A 16,669-nucleotide genomic window follows, 5' to 3' on the forward strand; every position below is an offset into this window, starting at 1 on the left:
ATTCTGCTTGTACATCCAAAACCTGAAACCCAATTTATTCCAGATGAGTCTACCATACCTACCTATATGCGGTATTACCCTCCCATTCTAAGTAAATTTGCATGTGCCACCTCTAAGAACTTCAAATAAATATCCTTTTTGTGTGCTTGGATTGTTCATAAAACGACAGGAGGTAGTCGGTATCTTCCATGCTAAGTGGGTTATTCTCAGGTTGAGTGTTTATTCACTCGCCATTGCATGAGAAAGGGGTGGGTAATAGGGATGCCCAGTCCCAAACTGCAAAAATTGAGCTTACAATAATCAAACAAAAACTCCTATGGAGTAATAACATTTACTTTATCGCTTGGGAACTGCCACTAATGTGTTTAGCATGGAAGATATTGATAACTGATGGTTGCGAAGTAAACAAGAAGGGTGCATTTCTCAAAATATCATTTACCACTTTTTAAAAAACTTGAGCTCTGGCACCTTTGCAAATCACTGCTTCCCTCTACAAAGGGACTATCTATTTACTTTTATGTTGTGTCATCACCTTCTAAAATAAGCGCCAGAACCTGAGAGCACTGTTGTCATGCTTATGCATGGTGTGTAGCTAATGTTGGGTGCATCATGACTGGATCTTTTCTACCATGAATTACAATGTTTAATCGCTTCTTGAACTTTGGAGGTCCTCTGCATTTATGTTTTGCAGTCTCAGAAAGGGCTAGCGAGATACCACTATTGTCATATTATATCATGGTTGTTTTGACAAGTGTTGCTGTCTAAGATATCTTATTATTTCTCGCTAGCTGATTATGTCATCGATATGAGTTAATATAATTTTTAAGAGTTATTGTCAACATGGTTAGTTATAATTTTGGCTGAAAACTTGGGTGATACTTAAGCTTATTTATGCAAACAAGAGCAAAAGAGTTCGTAAAAGTTTTTCTTTTTCACTTTCAGTTTATCAACTGAATTGCTTGAGGACAAGCAAAGGTTTAAGCTTGTGGGAGTTGATACGTCTCCGTCGTATCTACTTTTCCTAATGCTTTTCCTCTTGTTTTGGACTCTAATTTCCATGGTTTGAATGAAACTAACCCGGACTGACGCCGTTTTCAGCAGAACTACCATGGTGTTCTTATTTGTGCAGAAATAAAAGTTCTCGGAATGGAACGAAACTTTGCGAGGATTTTTTATACAATAAAAGATAATTTCTGGAGCCAAGAACCATCAGAGGGTGGCACCTGGGTGGGCACAACCCACCAGGGCACCCCCCCTCCAGGCGTGCCCAGGTGGGTTGTCCGCACCTGGTGGCCCCGCAGACTCTGAAACCGACGCTATAAAATCCTATTTCTCCAAAAAAAATCACGGAGAAAGAATTATCCCATTCTATGAGACGGAGCCGCCGCCGTCTCCTGTTCTTCATCGGGAGGCCAGATCTGGACTCCGTTTGGGGCTCCAGAGAGGGGATCTTCGATCTTCGTCATCACCAACTCTTCTCCATCGCCAATTCCATGATGCTCCCCACCGGGAGTGGGTGATTCCTTCGTAGGCTCGCTGGTCGATGAGGAGTTAGATGAGATTCATCATGTAATCGAGTTAGTTTTGTTAGGGCTTGATCCCTAGTATCCATTATGTTCTGAGATTGATGTTGCTATGACTTTGCCATGCTTAATGCTTGTCACTTTAGGCCTGGGTGCCATGATTTTAGATCTGAACCATTTATGTTATCACCATTATATCTATGTTCTAGATCCGATCTTGCAAGTTGTAGTCACCTACTACGTGTTATGATCCGGCAACCCCGGAGTGACAATAGTCGGGACACTTCCCGGTGATGACCGTAGTTTGAGGAGTTCATGTATTTACTGTGTGTTAATGCTTTGTTCCGGTTCTCTATTAAAAGGAGGCCTTAATATTCCTTAGTTTCCAATAGGACCCCGCTGCCACGGGAGGGTAGGATAAAAGATGGCATGCAAGTTCTTTCCATAAGCACGTATGACTATTTATGGAATACATGCCTACATTATATTTATGAACTGGAGCTAGTGTCGTATTGCCCTAGGTTATAACTATCACATGATGAATATCATCCAACAAATCGCCGATCCAATGCCTACGATTTTCCTACATATTGTTCTTGCTAAGTTACTACTGTTATTGTTACTATTGCACTTGCTACAAAACTACTACTATCACTGTTACCGTTACTATTGTTGCTGCTACTATTATCAAAATTATCATACTTTGCTACTGATCACTTTGCTGCAGATAATTAATCTCCACGTTGGTTGAATTGACAAATCAGCCACTAATACTTACAAATATTCTTTGGCTCCCCTTTGTCGAATCTATAAATTTGGGTTGAATACTCTACCCTCGAAAAACTGTTGTGGTCCCCTATACTTGTGGGTTATCAAACATCTCTATGTTGATCATATCTACTATATGATTCACGTTCGACCTTTCGGTCTCTAGTGTTTCGAGGCCATGTCTTTACATGATAGGCTCGTTAAGTTTAACCCAAGTATTCCGCATGTGCAAAACTGTCTTGCACCCGTTGTATGTGAACATAGAGTCTATCACACCCGATCATCACGTGGTGTCTCAACACGACGAACTATCGCAACAGTGCATACTCAGGGAGAACACTTATACCTTGAAATTTAGTTAAGGGATCATCTTATAATGCTACCTCCGAACTAAGCAAAATAAGATGCATAAAATATAAACATCACATGCAATCAAAATATGTGACATGATATGGCCATCATCATTTTGTGATTTTGATCTCCATCTCCAAAGCATCATCATGATCTCCATCGTCACCGGCTCGACACCTTGATCTCCATCGTAGCGTCCTGGTCGTCTCACCAACTATTGCTTCTACAACTATTGCTAACACACAGTGATAAAGTAAAGCAATTACATGGCGTTTGCATTTCATACAATAAAGAGAAAACCATAAGGCTCCTACCAGTTGCCAATAATTTTTACAAAACATGATCATCTCATACAATAACGTATATCACATCATGTCTTGACCATATCACATCACAACATACCCTGCAAAAACAAGTTAGATGTCCTCTACTTTGTTGTTGCAAGTTTTATGTGGCTACTGCGGGCTTCTAGCAAGAACCGTTCTTAACTACACATCAAAACCACAACGGTGTTTCGTCAAGTTTGTTGTTTTAACATTCTTCAAGGACCAGCCGTAGTCAAATTCGATTCAACTAAAATAGGAGAAACAGACACCCGCCAGCCACCTTTATGCAAAACTAGTTGCATGTTTGTCAGTGGAACCGACCTCATGTGCGTGGACATGTACGGTTGGTCCGGGCCGCTTCATCCCACAATACCGCCGAATCAAAATAAGACATTGGCGGTAAGCAATATGACTATCACCGCCCACAACTCTTTGTGTTCTACTCGTGCATATCATCTACGCATAGACCTGGCTCTAATGCCATTGTTGAGAAACGTTGCATGGAAAACAAAAAATTTCTACACACACGGAATGATCTATCCATGGAGATGCATAGCAACAAGGGGAAGAGTGTGTCTACGTACCCTCGTAGACCGTAAGCAGAAGCGTTTCACAACGTGGTTGACATAGTCGAACTTCTTCTCACGTCAACCGATCAAGTACCGAACGCACGACACCTCCGCGTTCTGCACATGGTCAGCTCGGTGACGTCCCTCGCCTTCTTGATCCAGAAAGTCATCAAGGTAGTAGATGAGTTTCGTCAGCACGACGGCATGGTGACGGTGATGGTGAACTTATCTCCGCAGGGCTTCGCCTAAGCACTACAAAAATATGATCTGGGGTGTAAACGGTGGAGGGGGGCACCGCACACGGCTAACAAATGATATGGTGTGTGCTAGGCGCCCCCCTCCTCATATATATATAGGTGGGAGGGAGAGGGGAAAGGCCAAGGGGCGCCCCAAGTAGGTCCCAATCCTACTTGGGCTCCTGCCCTTGGTCGCGCCCCCCTGCCATGTTTGTTGGAGGGGGAAGGAAAGAGGGGAGGAGAGGGAAGGAAGGGGGAATCCTATTCCACTCTTTCCTTTCCCTTCCCTTCTTTCCTTCTCCTAGGCCAGCCCATATGGGGGGCGCACCAGCCCCTTGTGGCTGGTGCGTTTCCCCTCTTGGCCCATAAGGCCCATATCTTTTGTCGGGGGTGCCCGGAACCCCTTCCGGTGACCCGATAAGTACCCGGTACCCCCCAAAACACATCCGGTGTCCGAATACCATCGTCCTGTATATATCAATCTTTACCTCTCTACCATTTCGATACTCCTCCTCATGTCCGTGATCTCATCCGGGACTCTGAACAACATTTGGTCACCAAATCACATAACTCATATAATACTATATCGTCTTCGAACGTTAAGCGTGCGAACCCTATGGGTTCGAGAACTATGTAGACATGACCGAGACACCTCTTCGGTCAATAACCAATTGCGGAACCTGGATGCCCATATTGGCTCCTACATATTTTACGAAGATCTTTATCGGTCGAACCGTTATGACAACATACGTAATTCCCTTTGTGCGTCGGTATGTTACTTGCCCGAGATTCGATCGTCGGTATCTTCATACCTAGTTCAATCTCATTACTGGCAAGTCTCTTTACTCGTTCCGTAATACATCGCCTTGTGACTAACTCCTTACTCGTTTGCTTGCAAGCTTATGATGTGTATTACCGAGAGGGCCCAGAGATACCTCTCCGATACTCGGAGTGACAAATCCTAATCTCGATCTATGCCAACTCAACAAACACCTTCGGAGATACCTGCAGAGCATCTTTATAATCACCAAGTTACGCTGTGACGTTTGATAGCACATAAGGCATTCCTCCGGTATCCGGGAGTTGCATAATCTCATAGTCGAAGGAATATGTATTTGACATGAAGAAAGCAATAGCAATAAAACTGAACGATCATTATGCTAATCTAACGGATGGGTCTTGTCCATCACATCATTCTCCTAATGATGTGATCCCGTTATCAAATGACAACACATGTCTATGGTTAGGAAACCTTAACCGTCTTTGATCAACGAGCTAGTCTAGTAGAGGCATACTAGGGACACGGTGTTTGTTTATGTATTCACACATGTATTTAGGTTTTAGATCAATACAATTATAGCATGAATAATAAACCTTTATCATGAATAAGTAAATATAAAATAACAACTTTATTATTGCCTCTAGGGCATATTTCCTTCAAATTTCTCTAAAGGGCTCATGATTGGGTCATGAATATAACATTGACTTAAGCCTCCCCCAAGCTAGAGCGATACTTTCTCCTTCACGAGGCCAGAAATTATATATATAATTTCGATCACGATGAACTAGAAGCACATGATAATTTTTTTTGGTGAAATTCCAATTTCAATCGATTTCATTCCAAGATCCAATATCATCGCTAGCCTATACCATGTCAATGCTTTTCCCTTCAAAGATAAAGGGAAAACCTTCTTCTTAGCTTCATCTCTGGATAAACCTGCAAGCTTAAATAATCAAGAAATTTCATCTACATATATCAAGTGCATATCAGGATGTTCAGTTCCATCTCCTACATAAGGATTGGCTAGCAGTTGTTCCATCATACCCGAAGGAATTTCATAACCAATATTTTTAGTAGGTGCAGTAGGTTGAGGGGCAACTAATTGTGCTTCCAGTCGAGGTGAAGATACCCCGAACAAACCCCTCAATGGATGGTTTTCCATAGTAACAAGTGACAATAAATTTTAGCACGTAGTAATAATTTTTTCCTTACCAATTTCCACTTACCAAGAGCGCTTCACTCCCCGGAAACGGCGCCAAAAAAGAGTCTTGGTGACCCACAAGTATAGGGGATCAATCGTGGTCCTTTCGATAAGTAAGAGTGTCGAACCCAACGAGGAGCAGAAGGAAATGACAAGTGGTTTTCAGCGAGGTAATTTCTGTAAGCACTGAAATAGTCGGTAACAGGTAGTTTGATAGCAAGATAATTTGTAATGGACAAGTAAAGGTAACTGTAAATAAAGTGCAGCAAGGTAGCCGAATCCTTTTGTGGCAAAGGACATGCCAAAATAGTCTCTTATAATAAGCAAAGTGTTCTTGAGGGTACACGGGAATTTCATCTTGTCACTTTCATCATGTTGGTTTGATTTGCTTTCACTACTTTGATAATTTTGATATGTGGGTGGACCCGGTGCTTGGGTGTTGTTCTTACTTGAACAAACCTCCCACTTATGATTACCCCCCCCCCCCGGCAAGCATCTGCAACTACGAGAAAAGTATTAAAATAAAATCTAACCATAGCATTAAACATTTGGATCCAAATCGGCCCCTTACAAAGTAGCGCATAAACTAGGGTTTAAGCTTCTGTCACTTTAGGAACCCATCATCTAATAACTACTCCACAATGCATTCCCTTAGACCCAAATATGGTGAAGTGCCATGTAGTCAACGTTCACATGACACCACTAAGGGAATCACAACATACATATCATGAAAATATCGAACACATATCAAGTTCACATGATTACTTGCAACATGATTTCTCCCATGACCTCAAGAACTAAAGTAACTACTCACAAATGATAATCATGCTCAAGATCAGAGGGGTATTAAATAGCATAATGGATCTGAGCATATAATATTCCACTAAATAAATCTTATAGTAATCAACTACAAGATGTAATCAACACTACTAGTCACCCATAAGTACCAATCTAAGGTTCCGGTACAAAGATTGAACACAAGAGATGAACTATGGTTTAGGAGGAGATGGAGTTGTTGAAGATGTTGATAGAGATTGCCCTCCTAAATATGAGAGGGTTGTTGGTGAGGACGATGGCTTTGATTTCCCCCTTCGGGAGGAAAGTTCCCCCGACGAAATCGCTCCACGGAGGGCAAACGTGCTCCTGCCCAAGTTCTGCCTCGAGACGGTGGCGTTCCGTCCCGAAAGTCCTCTCCTTATTTTTTCTAGGTCAAAATGACTTATATACCAGAAGATGGGCACCGGAGGTGGGCTGGGCTGAGCACAACCCACTAGGGCGCGCCTGGGGGGCATGGCGCGCCCTGGTGTATTGTGCTCACCAGGTGGCCCCTTTCGGTAGTTATTTGCTCCAGTATTTTTCATATATTCCAAATTAATTCTCCGTGAAGTTTTAGCTTATTTGGAGTTGTACAGAATAGGTAACTTTGACGTAGCTTTTTCAAGTCCAAAATTTCAGCTGCCAGCATTCCCCCTCTTTGTGTAAACCTTGCATATTATGAGAGAAAAGGCATTAGAATTACTCCATAAAGATTTATTATGCATAAAAATATTGTAAATAACAGTAAGAAATCATGATGCAAAATGGACGTATCAAATGACCGGCCATTGGTGCCCGCGGTTTGCTTGTAGTACTCATTGGCATTGTGATCCTAAAAACAAACATTGAGACAACTATGAGCTCATGCACTTCATATCAACACGACCAAAGAGACAAAGATGGTGAAATCTCACATAATCATCGATGGTGACGCCACTTGGAGGTGCATTCCGCACGGCCTCCAAGCACCCACTCCAATGACTGCAAGCTTTTTTGATGGTGTCCCAACGCCCTTGGAGTGGCTTCAAGCTTCGATCGGAAGGGAATGGCATCATTTTGTGATATTTGTCCTCGATTCTTTGCCAATAGTTCTCATAGGTTTGATCCTTGCCGATCATGGCGTCAAGAGAGATGCTTTCCCATGCTTTAACTAAGCACACATCCTCCGTCTCCGTGTAGTTGCCTGTCCTCCCGACCCTAGAATCATAATTGGACTCGTTGATATCTTGCACCTCATCGTCATTATCTTCATTCACCTCCGCCTCGACCTCAACATAAGATGCATCAAAATAACCGAGGTGGGCACTCAAATCCACCGTGCTCTCGACCAACATCTCGGCATATGTGGAGGGCACATTTTGGCTACAAAATTAAATGGCCGAAGATCAAACAAGTGTTGGGAACAGCCGATGCATGGATCATCGGAGCAAACCGAGCAAAAGAACATGTTTATACCTCCCGATTGTTTCATCAAACACATTGTATGCATGCCCGGCCGCTTCGCTGTGAATGTGGATGCCATCGTCGGCCGGAGGCAGAGGAGGAGCCCGACCCCTTGTCGCAATCGCCTTCTTCCCCGGTGGCTTCGCCTGCGCACCGCTGGGCCAGTGGAGGTGGTCTTCTTCCTCCCGCCCGCACCTTTGGCGGGTGGAATCAGAGAGAGGCCGAAGGAGGGTCGTGTCGCGCCAGCCGCGCCACCTTGGACGATGTGGTTCCCCTGCCTCTTCCTTTTGATGGCGGCGGCGGGAGGAGTTGGGGCAGCGGCGGAAGCCGTTGCCGGCGCGGGCGGACGGAGCGGCGACGACGGTGGAGGCACGATCAGCACATGATATGAGGCACCCGGGGCGGCGGGTACTCCATCCGGTCAATTTCCGGTGCCGCGAGGCCGAACTGCGAGGTCAGAGGCGGGATTGGAGGCGCGGGAGGCGAGAACTGAAACGACCGGAGTTTGCGTCAAGGGTAAGGGGACCCGACAAACTTGGGCGAAATCTCGTAGATATGGAGGGAATGGGCTCGCGGATTCGAGATCTCAATTTTTTTCTTAGGACGATTGGATTTGAAGGATCTGTTCGGGACGGGTATACAGGATGGATCTCGTAAATCGACAATTATTATACCGAATGGTTCTGTTTGCTCTTAGCCTGCCAAGATTGGGACATTGATGTCTACCTAAAAAAAACTATTGCTGCTATTGGGCAAAGCGTGGCAGACATTTACACCAATACTCTACTAGCTTTTCTTCGTTATTAGCATATATGTATCATCTAGCCATGCAATGTACCCCCATAAACCAATATTAAAACGCATTATACTATTTCACTCCGGCATGTGTATTGAGTTAGTCTTACTCAGTCTTTTACACATCCAGAACAATCGTACAAGTAATAACTAAATGTTGCTGCCTGTTCGGTAAATATGTATTGGTCTCTTTTGAACTAAGCACTTACTGTACATTTTACATTCTTTGTTTTCTATTAAGTCATTCCACAGAATTCTGGTAGTATGTATTTATAGATCAAAACCAAGGCGTGTAGGCATATGAACATAGGAATGAATGAGCTATAAACATTCACCATATGCCAAAATCAGGGCACGAACCAATCCAATTAAAGAACAGCTCGACCAGAACAGATGTACTACGTACTAAAGTTTGCACTGAAATGAACAGTTTTGATAATAAAAAACTTCCACACTGTCAGCTCTATGTGGAGCAAACTATTTAAAGTTTCTTCCATAAAAGAAAACGACAAAGACAATCTTGTGCTTCCACGCGCGCGCTTCTGCCCGATAGTGCCAATTTAGCCGCACTCAAGATGTTTGCTCCTCAAGAGTCCAGTACGAAAGCCACATTCATGAATCTGGAAACAAACCCAGCCGACATGGTTAGCCTCTACCTGCCCCGTCACACCACAGGTTTTGTTCGCACCAAACACCAACACAGCCCCAATCAGCTCTATGCTACCGAGCAGCTTCACCGAAACTGGACAGGCAGATTTCTCCAACCAGCACAACCAGTCACTTGGCTGTGGGTTTCTAATTTCTACTGTAATTACAAATCGCGATTTCTTCATGCAACATCAAATTGCTCTGCTTTTTGTTTAATACTCCCTCCGTTCCTAAATATTTGTCTTTCTAGAGATTTCAACAAGTGCCTACATACGGAGCAAAATGAGTGAATCTATACTCTAAAATATGTCTATATACATTCGTATGTGGTAGTCCATTTGAAATCTCTAAAAAGACAAATATTTAGGAACGGAGGGAGTACATCAAATCGCGATTTGATGTTGGTTGTGCTGGTTGTGCTGGTTGCATAAAAGAAATGTTTAACACTAGGCATACTAACGATTTTTCAGACCACAGCTAGTCGGAAAAATAACCCAATAGCTCTGAAACCAAAGATGCCATACTTGGTTTGTTTTTTCAGACTGGCTGCGAATGAACATACGTGCATTTCACGGTTTTTTGTAACATATGACGCATCAACTGCACTAGTGACCAGCTAGGTGATAAAGAGAGAAGTTCCATGGTTTGTTTTCAGATTTGTTCAGGTTCACCGACGGTTGGCTAAAATGAGTAGTGTCACAACTCAACTCATATGCAGAGGCCGGGGTTGCACCCCTTTTCCAAAAAAAACAAAAACAAAACACAACTCAACTCATATGGATTTAGACGATGATGAATAAGAAACCCATATCTAGTGGAGGCATTTATTGTGACAAGTGAGACAAGATTGTTGAGGTGCTATTTTGGGTAAACATCTGACTCTGAAGGCAATTTCGCGAAAAAACACAGCTTCATTTCGATCAAAAATCTCAAAAAGAACACCAGAAACGGGATAAGATGAATTCCCAACAGCTACAGCAGATCCGACCTAACAAACATCAACTAAATTCAACAGGTTTATCCTCGAACCAAACGAACCACAGTAAAGAAGCCTCGAAGAACTTGTAGCAACAATTGCAAGCTGCTGAACATTCAGCCTATAGAGAACCTGAACTGTAGCAACAATTGCAAGCTGCTGAACACGCAGCAAGCAACTAGAAGCTCACAAACAATAGCAACAAACAAGTAGAACCTCTGAATACTATCAGCAAGTAATTTGAACCTCGTGATCAGCACCACTATTGAAGTGCCTCAACTAGCATCAATCGCTTTGATTAACAGCAAAATCAGAAAACTAACTCCAGAACAGTAAAAGTAACAAGATGAAGCCAGCAACCAGCATCCCCAGCATCTCCAGCGGGTGAATAGCTCCCATGCGACGTAGTTGGTGTGAATTGTCTCTCATGCGACGTAGTTGGTTGTAATCGCTCTCATGCGACATCTTCGTTGGAAAAAATAGCTCCCATGCGACACTGCTGCCTAATCCAAAGACACATGTTTAAAACTCGAATCAGGTGAGCGGGACCCACAGCATGGGACCCACTAACTTATCCAACTCAGCATTGGTCAGGTGAGCGGGACCCACAGCGTGGGACCCACTAACTTATCCAGGTCAGCATTGGTACAAGAGGACACCGAGCCGTGCCCCGAGCCGTGCAGCACCCGAGCCCATCCTCCCCCCTCCCCCTCCCCGACCGTTGTTGTTCTTTTTCTCCGGCGACGACGCGCAGCAACGCCGTTCCGGGCCGCGACCTAGCAATGTCGAGCTCCGCTTCAGCCTCCCGCCGCTCATGGCCGCGCTATGGCGCAGTGCCCATGACAAGATGCCCTGCATGCCCACGTATCGCACCCCTGAAGCGGCTAGTCACAACGACCGACAAGAATGGCAACCTTGGGCGGGAATTCGTGAAATGCGAGAGCAAACCAGAGCAGGGAAAGGTGAGATTTTACTTCTCAATATGCCAATTTTGGTTTTTGTCTCTCAATTTCATATTTGCCCATTTTTCCCCATCGGATTTGGGATTTAGGGTTCATCTTTCCGATTTCAGAAATTGAAGCAATGCACCCATTTTGAGTGGCTAGATGAGTACATAGAGCGGATTCAACTGGAGGGTGCATCAGGGGAGCTCGATTTACTGTTGGAGGCGGAGAAGTTGGGCAAGTTTGGATCGGGCGCATCTGGATCCGGGGCCCCTGGATCTGGCAATTCCATCGGGGGCGCCCGCCCTTCCATTGGTGCTACTGTGGGGGATGCAGGAGTGACGGCAGAGCTGAAGAAGCTGAACAAGCAGATGAAGAAACTCATCAAATTGCAGAAGCAGGGCAATTTGATGGGGCTCATGGCCGCACTTTTTTATGTTTGTGTAATTGGTCTCGCATTTGTTTATGTGATGATAATTAGTCGTAAGTGAATAGATTGGGCATCATTTGTAATCGGGATGATATGTACATTTGAATAAAAGTGTTGCGCTGTATGAATTCAGCATGTCCTCTCCACTCTGTTTCGGCCCCGTTTTTTATTTCTTCAGTTCGTCATCAGTTTCAGTTTCAGTGGTAGAGGGAGAAAAGGAAAAAAAGGTTCGTCCACAGTTACCCGAAAAGGCCAGGCCCATATAGAAGTTAGGCAGGGCCGAATAGAACATATCCAGGCCCATTGATAAAAGGAGTGCAAAAAAAGTGCACACGGTCATTGACATCGATATATCTTTTCGGCTTTAGATCATTTCACAAATTTTAAGTTTCCTGCAGTCACCTTTTTTGAGATAACTCATCTGATAATTATTTGAGATATTTTTATGCATAAGCTATTTGAGATAATTATTTGAGCAGTCTTTGTGAACCAAAAAAGTTGCAATTGTTTGGTTCTAGTTTATTTCAACCAAGCACCATTTCTTAATATATTTTTTTACTTGTGCTATGGTGTTTTCAAAGTTTTTACTCGTGTGTTTCAACCGAAAAAGGTTGTGCCCAAAAAAGAAGACATCTAGTGTGCCCCTAGTAGCATCTCCTTACAACATAGAGGGGCATCCCCTTACAACCAGGGGCGGATCCATACTTGGTCATGGGTGTACACCCAAATCTTTTGGCTAGACATTTTTATATATGGTGTATACTTTAATACATTCAGTGCCCAAATGACCTTTCTCGCTAATGCCATGTTTGGCAGCAAAAAATGACATAGCAAGCATGATTTAAACATCAAACAACACTTGCGCATGTCATCAGCACCAGATAATTAGCATTTTTCTTGCCCATTGTCTTCAAATGCATTGTATACCAATTGTATGATTATGTAGTACAGTACATAATCTTTATTGTCAATTTCTTGGTAACGTACATTTTAGATACCAGATCAATTGTTTTTTAGTACACATGGCCACATAAATAAAATGCAATGGAGAAACTTTAGGACCGAAAAAACATATAGATAGATAGTGGGGCATCGGGTACCCTAGTAGCATAGATAGATAAAACATATAGAGGGGCATCCCCCCACTACATATAGTTCATAAAACATGAAAGTAAAATAATTAAAACTAGATATATAAAAGACACGGGCACACACGCCCGAACCAACACAAACACAAACTAGAGCCCCAAACTAGATAGATAGAAGACTCGCCCCTTGAACAACTCCTTGGCCCCTCCTCCTTGCCACTCCTTGGCCCCTCCTCCTTGGGCCCCTCACTCGTCATCCTCCGGCATCTGGTAGGGGAGGGTGTGCATGCCATTGGGGTGAGGGAAGATGTGGTGGAAGTTGGTGAAGATGTTGTAGGTCGTGAACGCGATAAACTCGCATCCACACCAGAACACCTGGCCGAGGAGGTGGTGAGCGTCGTAGGGGTTGGTGAAGGTGACGTGGAGGCCGATGACGAGGCCGTTGGCGTTGCCATCGTACTGCTCGTGGAGGTGGAACATGGGCGGAATGCCCGGAGGGAGGTGGCGGTAGCCGGCTTGGAGGAAGAAGCGAGCGAACTCTCTAGGGCCCCTCCACCTAGAGATGGCCCACACCCTCAGGCTATTCTCGACGACGACTCCGGCCGGGTACTGCCTCTCCGGCACGGTGGGAGGGCGACGGTAGGTAGGGCCGTTGAACTGCATGGTGGCTCGAGTGGGATTTGGCTCGAAAAGAAGAAGGGGAGGAGGCTTGAGAGATGAGTGTGAGAGGATGAGGAAATGGTGCCCTTTTATAGCCGCGTTGCAGCTGTGGTCAATGTGTACACGGTGCCTTCTGGATCGTTTTCTCTTCTCCGTTCGCACTGGCATAAGTAATTGCGGGCATTAATTCAAAAAACGGCGGCCAGAGCATCCAAAGAGGCACGGGCAGCACAGGCGAGTTGCATCGTTTCGTGCACTTGCATCGGCGGTGACGCCGCGTGGGAAACAGGCTCGTTCATCCGCGCGTGACACTGAAAAAGGAGCTGCACCACCGACGCGTCCGTCTCGTTCAAACATGCATTTGTTAAAATAGCTTAGATCGACGTACCTATACGCTGCGCCCCTGCCGTGCTTTACTGCGTCGATGCGTGCATGCAATGGCGGGCTAGGTGTTCACGAGCAAAGAATAGCTAGGCTGCGACGTTGCATGGCATGCATGGGACAGGGATGGCCCACATGTCATTGACCCTCTCGCATGCAGCCCATCCCCCTCTCGACGGCCGTGCGCACGCACGCCAGGCTCTGCCGGGCCCGATCCGCTCGGCCCAACGGTCAGTTAGATGATCCCCCGCTCAACGTTATCTGTTCGTCAGAGAGAAAAAACGGTGGCCAATCAGATTGGAGCCCACGGATCGCCCCCACGGAATCCTTCTAGAAGGCCTACCCGATGGCCGCAGTTTGGCGTTAGGGTTAGATCGACGGTGGACGTTTGGCGCTAGGGTTACATGGGGTTTGGAGGCAGTCAATGGGGTTTTGAAAGGTTTGACCGAACATTCAAATGTGTATAACTAATTCAAAAAAATCTAAAAAATGAAAAACCTGCGCATATAGCCTTTTTATGTTACATAGTTATGATATAAAATGATAAACTTGATCTAATGATCTTTGCTTGAAAAAACCTTCACAAATTGGACTATCTCGACTGAGGTTGCATGGAGTTCACAGGAGTGAGAAGAGGGTTTGAGGTTTTGAAAATGCAAAAAAATCAAAAACATCACCTTAGCTTCATTTTAGAGTGACTAAGGAGGATCTGAAGTTATTTTTGCATTTAAAAATTTTAAACTTGTTTTATTGCTAACTTTGTATTAAAGGGTGTTTTTTCAAAAATAAATTAAATAATATGAATACTTATTCAAAAAAAGGTGAGACTTCGTATTGATCCTATATAGGTATAATATAAGCTAAGAAAATCTTTTTTGGGTGATTTTGAGAAGGTCGAAAAAAACTTGCTTAGAAATGGGGCCGTTTTCCCTTACTTTGGAGCCTGTTTGGTCAACATTGTCCGTGACTATGAGTTGGAATTCACAAAAAGGGTTGGATTTATGAACTAAAGTGCATAGTAGTATATAAAACGATGCAACATCACAGAACAAACAAATGAACTCAAAAAATATTGAAGATAGGTTCAAATTTGAATATCGGTTCAAATTTGAATTTTATTTCAAGTCAAATCAACATCATAGCACATAAGTTATGACATGAAAGAACATAAGTTTTCACATCAAATGACAACAAACTTAAGTTTTCACATCAAATTTGAATGTTTTCGACTCTATTTCCTCTGCTTCTTTCTACCACTCGATTTCTTCTGCTTTTTTCCACCGTTTGGTTCCACGGCGCATAGTTTGTTGATGCTGATGCTCTTGCTTTTTGGCCCCCTCAACTTTTGCACCTGACCATGTCTCACTTCTTCAGTTTGCACTTCTGCAGATTGAGTAGATGGCACACATTGTTCAACTACTTCAGTTTGCAACTCAACACTTGGCAGCACAACCTCCAAACATGACAACACAGTTGTCAAAGCAGATTCGAATGGCAGCACAACAGTTGCTTCATCTGCAACAGTTTCAGATTGCCCTAGCGTCTGCAAAACAGATTCAGTATGCATCACATCGTCCAAAACACAAACACTTAGCTCATGTTCAGCAGTAACAGTTTCAGTTAGCTCCATATCTTTGTCACCAAACATTATCTGCTTAGTGCTCTTCCTTCTATAGCCACTGAGTCTTGCTTTTTTCACTGGCCAGCATTGTTCAACAACAAGCGGTGGGGCTTTTTCTGCACGCTTCCTCCTAAAAAATAAAGCATTTGACTTGGTTAGATACTAGAACAAGTAGCAAAATCAAAAACTTGCAAAAACAGTAACATAAACATACTTTGGCCTCTGAGGAGTGTAGATGCACTTGGATGAACCAATTCTGTGCCCAAGTACCTCACACAACTTGCACCTATTGTTACCTTTTTGAGCCCTTTTGGGCTTATCATTCTTTTCCTTTTCCTTTTCCCCCTTCTTACTACAACCACCTTTCTCAAACCAAGCTTTGAATCTGCTCTGTTTAGGCCTCCCAGCCTTTCTTCTAGTGACAGGGGGACACAAGGTAAATTCTATTTCCACCTCAGGCCACTGAGATTGGTCAGTCAGTGCAGGAATTGGACTTGCATATCCAGCTTTGAATTTTTGTACTGAATAATACTCATGCAAATATGGGTGCATATTTAACCTGGGTTTAGATGCCAAAAAAAGTATGGAATGCTCACATGGTTTTCCAGTGTGTTGCCACTCTTGGCAAGTGCACTCATGCAACTCAGTATTTACCACATGCCTCTTGCCACTCTTTGTATCTCTAACTTCAGCACCCCACAAGGAAGATTTCTCAACAGATAGATGTGAAAGATTTCTACTCCTGTTGACCACCTGTTGTACCACTGCTGGAAGCTTGTCCCCTTCCAAAATATTAGCAATTTTTCCTCTCAACTCCCACAAACGCATGATCATGATTCTTATTTGGTCCACCATGTCATGCACAGGCAAGTCTTTCAAATGCTTCACTTTGTTGTTAAAACTTTCTGCCAAGTTGTTATTGATATGATCACATTTTATGGCAGTATTAAAACCTGATCTATACCACAACAGAGAATGGTGGGTGTTCAACCATGAAGCAAATTCATTATCACTACATGATGCCAATATCTTACCAAGGTGATAGGAATGTGTCTGTCTGGTGTAGGATCTTGCTGCTGGCCACATGCGCCCAAATTCATCTCCTCTGAATT

At 43.8% G+C, this 16,669-nt stretch overlaps 2 protein-coding genes across 2 annotated transcripts; one reads left to right on the forward strand and one right to left on the reverse strand.

The window, feature by feature from the left end:
- The first annotated feature begins 10,842 nt into the window (after positions 1 to 10,842).
- On the forward strand, positions 10,843 to 11,889 carry LOC119305261. Its single transcript, XM_037581832.1, has 2 exons — positions 10,843 to 11,395; positions 11,506 to 11,889. Exons 1-2 carry the CDS (start codon positions 11,216 to 11,218, stop codon positions 11,866 to 11,868), a joined length of 543 nt encoding a protein of 180 aa, XP_037437729.1. The 5' UTR covers positions 10,843 to 11,215; the 3' UTR covers positions 11,869 to 11,889.
- Positions 11,890 to 15,167: 3,278 nt separating this feature from the next.
- On the reverse strand, positions 15,168 to 16,215 carry LOC119309194. The gene is made up of 2 exons (XM_037585230.1): positions 15,772 to 16,215; positions 15,168 to 15,687 (listed from the first exon to the last, which is right to left on the reverse strand). Exons 1-2 carry the CDS (start codon positions 16,107 to 16,109, stop codon positions 15,168 to 15,170), a joined length of 858 nt encoding a protein of 285 aa, XP_037441127.1. The 5' UTR covers positions 16,110 to 16,215.
- Positions 16,216 to 16,669: the final 454 nt, after the last annotated feature.

The sequence above is a fragment of the Triticum dicoccoides genome, chromosome 5B (assembly GCF_002162155.2).
Source record: "Triticum dicoccoides isolate Atlit2015 ecotype Zavitan chromosome 5B, WEW_v2.0, whole genome shotgun sequence".
Classification (NCBI taxonomy): domain Eukaryota; kingdom Viridiplantae; phylum Streptophyta; class Magnoliopsida; order Poales; family Poaceae; genus Triticum; species Triticum dicoccoides.

Excerpts from the sequence above, each read along its gene's own strand:
- LOC119305261 (XM_037581832.1), top strand. The coding sequence starts at position 11,216 with ATGTCGAGCTCCGCTTCAGCCTCCCGCCGCTCATGGCCGCGCTATGGC. Across the intron at positions 11,396-11,505 it reads GCAAACCAGAGCAGGGAAAG|AAATTGAAGCAATGCACCCA; the intron begins GTGAGATTTTAC and ends TTCCGATTTCAG.
- LOC119309194 (XM_037585230.1), bottom strand. The coding sequence starts at position 16,109 with ATGCACCCATATTTGCATGAGTATTATTCAGTACAAAAATTCAAAGCT. Across the intron at positions 15,688-15,771 it reads TACACTCCTCAGAGGCCAAA|GAGGAAGCGTGCAGAAAAAG; the intron begins GTATGTTTATGT and ends TTTATTTTTTAG.